This window comes from Gasterosteus aculeatus, chromosome 1, assembly GCF_964276395.1.
Source record: "Gasterosteus aculeatus chromosome 1, fGasAcu3.hap1.1, whole genome shotgun sequence".
Lineage (NCBI taxonomy): Eukaryota > Metazoa > Chordata > Actinopteri > Perciformes > Gasterosteidae > Gasterosteus > Gasterosteus aculeatus.
Genome location: NC_135688.1, coordinates 19,913,273 through 19,924,186, shown reverse-complemented (window position 1 = coordinate 19,924,186; position 10,914 = coordinate 19,913,273). Strand labels below are relative to the sequence as shown.

General features: G+C 45.0%; 1 protein-coding gene across 1 annotated transcript in view; it reads left to right on the top strand.

Moving 5' to 3' along the window:
* The window catches only part of bcas3 (BCAS3 microtubule associated cell migration factor), a gene marked incomplete in the record, with an annotated part of 263,195 nt that overhangs the window by 34,204 nt on the left and 218,077 nt on the right, over positions 1-10,914 (top strand). Inside the window, 3 exon segments of the mRNA XM_078098554.1 lie at positions 405-487; positions 2,674-2,844; positions 6,152-6,245. Of these exon segments, the coding sequence (XP_077954680.1) occupies positions 405-487; positions 2,674-2,844; positions 6,152-6,245 (348 nt within the window).

Sequence of the window (10,914 nt, the reverse complement as noted above, 5' to 3'; positions counted from 1 at the left end):
ATCAACAGATGCATATGAGTACTCTGTTCTCGTCTGTATAATGGGATTGTTAAGTACTTAGAAAACCCAGAATGTTCTATTGTGCACTCTACAATGCATTTAATGCATAATAGTGTTTTGGTGCTCGCCCACTTAAGTAATTGACAGACGGGGCCACTGTTTCTGTGACTGCCTAAAGATTTCCAGAAATAACTACATCGTCTTTTCTGAGCAGTCAGGGTAATACTGGGATGGAGCCATTTAAGTGTATTTTTTTTTTTTTCAAAGCAAAACCAATTCCCTCCAAAGAGCGGAGGAAGAGGAAAGCATTTATGATGCCTTGTCTAGTTAATTTCTCCAAATCTTGGACTCATTTGAACTCACTTTTTTTAGTTCATCTGTCAATCATTGCCTGTGTTTGCAGTTGATCAGATGTCACCAGTCTCGCGGAGGAGCGTGTGGTGACAACGCACAGTCCTACACAGCAACAGTGATTAATGCGGCCAAAGTAAGTGAATAACAAACCTGCTAGATTACAGCGTATTCATTTTACACAACTCCAAACTAGTCTACCAAAGAACTTCAATTTGAACTACATTTTATTTAATCTCATACAGTACCGGTTAACTTAAGAAAGGAAAGAAGGGAATGTGTGTCCAGACGTATATATAATCTGTTTTTGCTGTATATCTTAGCAAATACAATTTTGAGGAAAATTCGTTAAGATTGAATGTGTCACATGAGGCATGACAAATACGTATGCAGTTCGTAACCAAAAGAAATCACAGCACTTCTTATTGGCGTTCAATATTCACATCCTGCGTCATGTCTCCCTACAGAATGATTCCGTGTGTAGAAACTAATTTCCTTTTATTTAACATGTTTAAAAGGAGTTCTTGTGTTCAGACTGTGGCTGTATGTCTATTGGCCCGTCTTGAGCCTTCGCTGGGATAAAATAGCACATCATTCAGTATTTCGGGCTCTGCCTCCACCATCTGTGAATGTGCTGACATTGGATCCACCTGGCTGACTGGGGCTGAGCTTATGAGACACTTCATCAACCTGCCTATCTGTTTCTCCTGCCCTGATCTACTTCTCTCCAATGGTCTTGTGTCCCTCATCTCCATGGGGGAGTGACTCAAAGAAGGCACACTTATAGTCAACACCACCCTTTGACACCAAATGAAATTCATTCCTGGTCTGATTTAGCCGGTTGCTAACGCATGCTAATGAACTGGCTCCTCATCTCTGCGTTGGATCCCAAAGGACCTAATTGATTTACAAAGAGACCGGTTGTATTCTATCTCTTTTGTGAGGGTGAAGAGGTAGTGTGAACGAAGTCTCTTGTTAATGTTTATTTAATTTAACAACAATCAATATTAGCCAGGTTTGGCCAAACAGGCTAATATTTATCTTAAGGGGCTGTTTTATCATGACTAGCATTTGTCATTTAGAGGCTAATGGTGGTATGCATCATAAAAGCCACTGGGTATAGGTATAGGATGGACAATGGCAAAGGTGGGGGGGGGGGGGGTGGTATTGATATGCAGACAGGCAGTCTGCTTGCCCGCCCGCTCCTCATTTAGGACCATATATCTCAATATGGATGACAAGGTATCTCCTTCTGGCTTGTGGCGCGACACGCTGGCTCTTAGTGCTGACGTCCAGAGACATGGAAAGAAAAGGCGGCGTGGTGGGGGGCAATAAAGTGTAATGGCTTTTGTTTGTAAGAAAGGTAAAAGAGAGTGCAACAGCTCCGACCAATCAGACCTCTTGTTCCATATTTGCTCTGTTATGGTAAATGTGCGCATCACATACATCCTGCTGCGCATCACTCCTGGGTGAACGGTTGAGAAAGACCTTTCACATAAATGAGGTTGTAATTTGTTTAGATGGCGACATCAGGCCCTGTGTGTCTGTGTGTGTTAAAGTGTTTTTTGTCAGACATGGTCTGCCCCCCCCTTCCCACTGGTGGATCAATAGCCCCTGTTTGGACTACCACTAAGAACTCCACAACTGCAGTGATTAGAAAACACATTAGTGTTGATCAATTAGGAGCCAAACGCCTCTCTTAATAATTGATGGCTCTTCTGGCATTTTACAAACACAGACACACCGGCATCTTCACACGCACACACACACACACACATACGCACACATAGAGGCAGACACTGCAAGTGTGCGTGTCCGAATAGCCAAGAGAGACAGTGGGTGATCTTCAGACCCAACAAACGCAAGGCGCCATGCTGTATTGACAGGGCCGCCTAGTCTGAATGCCTGATTAGGCTCTCCGGGGCCCCTTTGGCGCTTACACACACGCAGACACACAGTCACACGGTTTGGACTCCATTAGGCGAAGACAGTGTAGTAGGTGAGATAGACTCCACTTAAGCAGCACTATCCACTTCCCTCAATCGAGCCACAGAGGTGTGTTTGAGGCAGACACCCTGGCTGGGCCTTAAGCGGACACAGAGGAGCCTCACGCACGCACACACACACAAACAGGCAGACACTCACACTGCGGCCAGTTTTTTCAGGAAGCATCTAGTGAACACGAGGCCTGCGCACACACACACGGGCACAGTATGCATCCTTATAGCTCATAAAAGCTTAATGCTCAATGAACTGGAAAATTCTGTAGATTTCATACCTTATATGAATTTAACGCACTGATATCCTCTGTTTTCCTACCAGACCTTGAAGACAGGCCTGACCATGGTGGGTAAAGTGGTCACCCAGTTAGCCGGCACACTTCCAGCAGGCCCTCCGGATGAGGAGGGAACACCACACAGCGTCAGTCGCCGTAGCCCCCACAACCCAGGCGTGGTGACCATCATCGACACGCACAGTGTTGGCGAAGGACAGGTCGGTCCAGTTGTTCTGCTTTGGTTTGGTGCCATTAATGTTTTACTAAATTCTTTACAAACTCAAATTTCACTTACAAATTTATCTTGTGGTATTTCCCAGACACATGCATTCCAAAATCTGAATAATTAGAATTAATGCTTCCGTGTGTAGAATGTATAGAAAGGTTCTGTCACTGATGCAATTAGTTAAACTGAGTTTTGTTCCATAATTCAAGTTAACACCTTTCCATCATACGATATTGAGTGAAGCATTCCTTTAATTTCTCTAATTCTTAAATGTGGATATTATTGGAAAGGTTCTGGGAACCAATGAGGGGAAAAGTGTTCTTCCATGTTTTCCTCCTTAGTTGTCAAATTAAATATAACCATTGCAGACCTGCGGGTGTCGTTGTGAAATAAACTCTTCTGCAACACACATTGGAAATGTAAAACATCATGTCAACAAACTTAATTCTACTCAATTCGATCACGGTTTAGTCTGTAGTTAATCATATTTTTGAACATCTCTGATCGCCCAGAGTACTAAGAACATGTACCGACCAACTAGGTCAATGTTGATATTTTCCACACACCACTATCACAGGAGAGAGGCCACACCTTCTTCAAAACCACCGTCCCAGTGCGTAAAAGGGCTGCAGAGTCTAGGCGATCTGACTCTCGCCCTGTGGGCCTCACCCTATTCTGATGAAGTGCTTACAGAAACATTACAAAGAACCACCTGCCCCGTCTCTGTCGATGGCAGATGGACAGTTGTGGGTTTCCTTGGAAGACTCAGCGTCACAGTAAAGCTGACATGGGCATCTCCAATGGGTTTAAAAAAAAAGGCAGCTTAAGTTATTTTATTGGATCCGGTCTCTGAACGTCACAAACTGGCATGGGACGTGGCTCCAATTTGTTCCTGGCTCTTAGCCTCTCTCCCTTGTCATCTGTGACCCAGGTAAACATGACTTTGGCCTCTGCGGCTTGGTGGGAGAATTCTCTGGCTCGGAAACACTTGGGTCCATTCAGCTAACCCTGCACAAGTCACTGAAAGGTGTGACTTTGATTTGCTGCATATTTTAACAGCCAAGCTTTTAGCCACAGCACTGGTAGGAGAGCCGCTCTATAAACAGTCAGCTGTTGGTCTAGAAGAGGCTCAAGGCTGAGCGAGTCAAATGAGGTCTTAATGTTCAATTTAGCCATTTTCACAGGATATTTAGGGGATAATAAAACATTTTATAGCCACGTACATCATTTTCCATTTATTTCACTAATATAGCGTTTTCATAAGAAGAGGACCTGGTGGTTCGAGTCCTGGCTGCCCCATGTTCCATGTCGAAGTGTCCCTGAGCAAGACACAAGCCCTTCCTCACCTCCTCCATCGCCACTGCAGCATGTCAGTAGTCCTGCTCAGGTGGGGATTGGCTGTAATCTGACATCAATCAGGATCAAAACCTCACGTTTCCCCCCCCCAACTCCATACTTGATACTACATACTCATCATCCGCCCGCTGCAGGGCCTCTTAGGTCCCCTTAACAATTCCATACATTCAGCCCTGCACAACTGTTCACTTTAAATGAACACTTATTCAACATTGCCTTCAATTATTTGTCCACGTATTGTACATTTTACCATTTTTATTTTGAATGACGTCTTCATGCTATTGTGTTTATTTGTATACAGCAGTCACCAAGTGAGATCCATTGTTTGTGCAAACCTACTCCTGATTCTGGTAAACATGGGCCTGATCAGGATCGTGGTCTGCTACCATGCCGGTCTCCCTCAACAGAATCTCCCTTTTACATGTAAAGAAATGCTAAAAGCCTCGATCCCCTTTACCGTGATTAATCACACTGCAGGAGCTGTCACACTTTTAATGAGGCGTGTTTGCATACATAGTACAGTAAGTCAGTGATGCCGCCACCACACACACATTTACCCCCCCCCCCGCAGCCGGCGTCTTGTCTCATAAGCTGGACCTAAGCCTTCAGGAGCAGGCCTGCACTCCGTCACCAGACAACACACTGTAACCGTACACGGGCCATAAACACTGACTAGGCCTGGCCAGCAGGGAGGGGAGAGCGAGGAGCGCAGGAGAAACGGACCCTCAAGGGGGAGGGGTTGGGAGCAGGGTGGTGCAGTACAGAGTGAATCATGATGGGTTGGGGGTGGGGGGGGTTATTCTTTGGTGAAAAGGCAGGTAAATGATAGACACGGGTTCCCGTGTCAGTCAAGGATATTCCAGCGTCTTTCAGGCTTTGAGAAGCGTTATTTGGAGCGGTAGCCTCATAACCCTCTCTCCCCTCGCTCGCTTCTCTGGGGGACACTCTGGTTTCAAAGGGCTCCAGCAGGATTCCCTCACAGAACAACACTGTCTGCCTGGATCGTAATAAAAGGGATCTGCTTCCTGTCTCCCGCCTCTTTCTTTCTTTGTATCCCCCCCTGCTTACTTTCTTGCTCGCGGTCTGAGTCAAAAGCCCTTTACTTTTTCCAAGTTGGTCCTTGTTTGGACTAGTTTCTATTTGAATTGTTCAGGCAGCTCCCCTGACATCGTTAATGCAACACTGGGGCCAAATGTGTGTACGCTCGCTCTCTCTCATGCACATGCACTTGTGCACAAGGTGGCCCCATGTCTGGTCTTATTTCTAATCTCTCTTCGTGACTAAAGGGATTTTCTGCCAGCTCCTGGTCTCAGCTCAGCCTTTGTTAGATCTGTCCAAGTCTCCAACAGACCCTTTACGGAGATTTAGGAGCGGCCTGAAGTTGTGCAAAGTGACATATAGCTTCATTTTCTTAGGCAGCTTTCAGAAGTAGCAAGCCAAACCCGGATTTGACGCCAGTTGCTGGCTGTTTACGGGAAAAGCTTGCCGTTGTAGTGGAGAGTGGTCGAAGCCACATGTGAAAAGGCACATTATTGCCAAAGTCAATTTGGCCCATATTCTCGTCTGTTGTTGGGCCATACGCCGTCCACACTGGACTCCGTGCAGCCTCTGACTGAGGCACCAACGCTGATCCATTACAGTCGGGACTCGGTGATTCATCATTTTGAACAACAGTCGTTATGTCTTATTTTATTGCCAATCAGGTAATATGCTAATTATTTTCTATCCACAAGAGGGCAATAACACATTCAGAAAGGAGCTGGACCCCCAGCTACTTCACCACGGTCTGATGTCAAAGAACACTGCTGAGTGTGGACCTAACCAACATGTGAAGAGAAATCCTTGAGCGAGGGAAAGTCCCGCTATGGGTTCAATGTTCTTATTGTTGGAAAAAGATTCTGAGTTTCTGTGTGTGTGTGTGTGTGTGTGTGTGTGTCCTCCAGGTCTTGGTGAGTGAGGACTCGGACGGAGAAGGAGTGGTGGCTCACTTCCCAGCTCATGACAAACCCATATCCTGTATGCAATTCAACCCCAGTGGTAAGACACACTTTTACTTCCACACGCGCACACATTCATTTTTGAGGAAAGAGCTGGAGTGCTAAATGCAAGTTGGGTAGACTTCGAGGCAGAAGACAGATCTCGCTTCCATCCAAGTGTAACGTGGTGTGTGATTGGCTCACGTGACGCCTCCTCGGGCCAATTCTATTCATAGTGTGTGCATTCATTTTGGATTATGCATTATGTACATGTGTTTAATTGTAGTTTCCCACACCAACCCTAAGTGGTGAAACATATATCTCCTTCCAACCTCTCTCAAAAAAAACAAACACGATTCCATGCCTACAAAATCAAAAGCGCTGGACCGTTGACGGACCCTGGTCCGAGCGACTCATGCCAGGCTACGATTGGCCACTGCATTGATGGGGAGGGGCTTAGCAAAGAGTCTCTTGCAAGGTTTTCTTCACCCATTCATTTATTTTAAACTGGGGCCCGTACAGTGTCATTAAATAGGCATAGCTGTTGTTTGTTGTAAAAACTATTAGATATTGTTAAGATGTACTTTTTCTGTAACCTTCCTCAAAGTGATTGAGTGTACTGAAATCAAATTTTCTACTCCTTTCTCACCATAGCATTTCAGTCTGGCATCTCCTTTTCCACTCTCTTAGCAATACTGACCCTGAACATGACGAGACAGTAGGTGCTTTGTAAGTGTGAACAGGCTACCTCGTGTGTGTGTGTGTGTGTGTGTGTGAGAGAGAGAGAGAAAGAGAGAGAATGCGCAGTTAATAAAGAAGTCGCTGAGAGATGACTCACCCCATGACCTCCAAGCCCCAAGAATCCTTCACTAACCCAGACTTCTGACTAAACTCAGCGGGTCCGTCTGAGCAGGATTTAGGATGATATTGCAGACAAAGGGAGACGGGACACGGTTGTTGACGGCCCAGTTACTCCCCCCTTCAACTCACCAGAAATCACATGAAGAACACAGCGTAGCTCAGTTTGGCTAATTGGTCAATTACTTGCCGCCGTGGGTCGGGATGGGCGGTCATAGTTTGTTTGTTTTTGAAACTTTCATTCGGAAAGATGACAAAAAGATGACTAGGGTGTGTAAACAACAAACATAGAATCTGGGATTACACCACTTCCTTCTCTGCTAAATTAGGGATTAATCTAATATACCTTTACTCTGAAAAGGGATTAACGCTCTGAATCTGGGTCTTGGGAACCCGGAGGAGCGACCTGCTTGCAGATCTGAGGGTGTGTGTGGAAGTTTTGGGGGTGTCCATGAGTTGTAGGAACATCCAGGGTGACAAAAGGAGCATGTAAAGCTGAATATGTGTTGCACAGTCCAGTCAGTACACACTTGAAACGTGCAGTGAAATGTGTCTTAACAAACCGTTTAGTGTGACATGAACACTAACGCACGAGTAACCAGCAATGTGGAGGCTCGAATGCCACCGTGCTTCAAGACCGGCTGCTTGACATTTCTATGCTCAGCTTTATTTCAATATTTTAATGTGTTTGGTGGTGTCGTCGGTGATATTCTGATTCTGACCTTTTTCTCCTTAAACATCAAAGATTAGACATGGTAGTAGGTGTTAGTGTCGCTATTGAATCCCTGTGAAACTTTTCCAAACACACATTCTGACCCATTTACTGTGAGCTAAAGATCAAATGATTGTTAAAACGACAGAAAGCACAGATGTGTCCTGTTTTTGTCCATTTCATTCAGGACCACTGCAGAAACTCCTCTTAACACTGTTGTAACTCAGGACTCCTTTCATCAGTGTTTGTTCTTTTATTCATTTTCATTTCTGAGCGGCCTGCTGTGGATTGTCCCATAATTACAGGCCTCTTAATTTGATCAGAGCCAAAATCCTAAGTGACGTGTTCATTGGTCTGACTCGAAAGTGAACTCTTTCCAAGGATTTAGGGGAAGTGGCTTTTACTGACCTACCTTGCTGGCCCTTGGAGTGCTCTTTGCGGTCGCGCTCAACATGGCAGAAACAAGAAAGATAGATTTAGCAGGAAACAATGATATGACTCAAGCAGAGCACGGAAAGTCCTGAAGTCTTGGCCGGGAAGAGTTATGTAAGAAACCCCAGTGGCTTGTGTGTTTTGGAGGATCTACAGAGTGCGGTGCAGTGGCCGCCGGCTCTTGGTGTGCCGGCTGGCGCTTTGTGGCCCTTCGGTCGATCCGTGGATCTATTCCTAGTGGTGTAATTAGAGGTTCGCAGATGAAGTGCAGTGGCAAGGCGCTCTCTTTAACAGCTGCAATGTGTGTGTGCTTGTTTTCTTTCACGTCTCGTCCCCTTTGCCCGTCCTTAACGATCCTTGACTTGATTATTAGGTACGATGCCAAGGTGGAAATAATCTCATGTTTTGATGTCAAAGATATAGTCCAGGAACTTGTGTAATCTTTGTGCATTACTTTGGAGTGTAACTTGCACTAGATGGAGTAATTGATCCAACAACAGTGCAGGGATGAAGTGTTAGGAGAAGTGTTCGGACTATTTATAATGTTGAAGTAGAAAACTGTTTTAAAGTTTAAAAAAACGTAATAAAATAAAAGCAAATGTAAAGGAATCTAATTTAAATCTGTAATCTAAATAAAGGAAAAATGTTAAGAGTATTACAGTATTAAAAATAACTGCCAATGTCAGTTCTAACGTGTGCGTGTATGTATGTATGTGTATATATAGAAGAAAGGGGATTTAAGTGACTTTGAACGTGGATGGTTGTTGGTGCCAGACGGGCTGGTCTGGAGGGGGCTGGAGTATTTCACAAACTAAATCTACTGGGATTATCACCACAACCATCTCTAGGGTTTACAGAGAATGGTCTGAAAAATAGAAAATATCCAGTGAGCAGCAGGTGTGTGGGCAAAAATGCCGTGTCGATGTCAGAGGAGAATGGGGAAACTGGTTTGAGATGATAGAAAGGCAACAGTAATTTAATTTATTTCCGCTGCGACTTTCGGATGGTTGGGTCAGAATTGGGCTTAGACAACATGAAAGCATGGATCCATCCTGCCTTGTATCAACGGTCCAGGCAGGTGGTGGTGTAATGTTTGTTTTGGCACACTTTTAGCCCTTTTCAACCAATTAAGTATACTTTAAATGCTGCAGGCTACCTGAGTATGGTTGCTGACCATGTTCATCTCTTTATGACCACAGTGTACCATCTTCTGATGGCTACTTCCAGCAGGATGATGCACCATGTCACAAAGCTCATATCATCTCAAACTGTTCGTGCCTTCTGTCTTTAAACTAGATGCAGTATACCTCCACTTATGCTGGGACGAGCGTCTCACCAAACACAGCACACAAAGACAGAAGTCATTTTTTGTGCACCCGTTCAAATGTCCTGAATCTGGAAGTAGTGAAAACGCCATCAAAGCCGGAAGATGAATGAAGATAGCCCTGGTTCAGCACCAGGACGCTCTTTTGAATATCCTGGCCCACCAAGCCTGAACGTTGAGGCAGCTGTGCCGCGAAGGCCGCACTTTGTGGTGTAATAACTCTCTCTCCACCCGACTGATGTGTGAAAGAAAGCAGTCCGTTGCCGGAAAAAAAAACCTGGACCCACTTGCACATGTTGAACACGAGGGAAATTCCCACATGCACACGCAGGCGTCTTCGCTCGGCCACACAGTTGTAGCCACACATTTAGCACGGACTGAGTTGTGTCTTCACACCAAGATAGTAATTAGCCCTCACACTGTGCACTGTGATGTGATTTACTGCGGCCACTCTGCAGGGCTCTTAGTATTTAGACTCTGGGTTGCACTTCCTGTTCTGGATCCTGCTCACACTGCTGTGCTGTTGGGTCAGCAGCGATCACAAGTTGTTAGTCACAGTCTTCACAGTGGAAGCATTTGTCAAAGCCATGGTTTATATATCAACTGACACAAGGACTGATCAGTTACTTAGTCCAGGAGGCATTTAGTGTATTAATTGAGCAGAACAGGAATATTTTTTACGTAAAGATTTGTGTGTGTGTGTACGTGCATTGTAATCTTCTCTCTGTTCTGTTGACACGGCTGGCCCGACCGTGCACAGCATCCTTCAAGCGGCGGTCTCAGAAGATCAACCAGCTCAATCATTGCCATTTTGAGGCAATAGACGGACTCCTAATTTCTCCCACTTTGAGCACATGTAAACCATGTATTGGCCATTCATATTTTTGCCTCCAACAATAACACGGTTGATTTCATATCGCTCTGCAGTACAGAGAAGAGGGCAGGAAGGAAGTGACCTTAAGAACTCTCTAGGCGCGCAGCTACAATTCTTTGGTATAATGCTTCAATTATTATTTGTTGTTGAATCTGAACGTTCCAGATATAGGTAGAGATTGTTTTATTGACACATTTTAGTCATATTGGTGTTAGTTGCATTGAATGAACTTGTTCACTACAATCCACCTGTTAACTAAAAACTATTCAACTCCTGATGAGAGCTTGACTCAGCACGACACACTAGACACCTCAGCGGTGTGGAGGCATCCACAGTCCACGCAGCAGGGACCTTTTTAACGTCCGTGTTTAGGTGGGTGGCTCTGTGGGGACGAGGGAAACTCTCTCTCCTGCAAAGCACTCTGAGGCAGAGCTGGGCTGAATATCCTGATTCACATAGACCAATTAAACGTTTCTATTCTTACTGTGTTTTGTAGTAGGCTACTACTACACTCTTGGTACTACTGATTC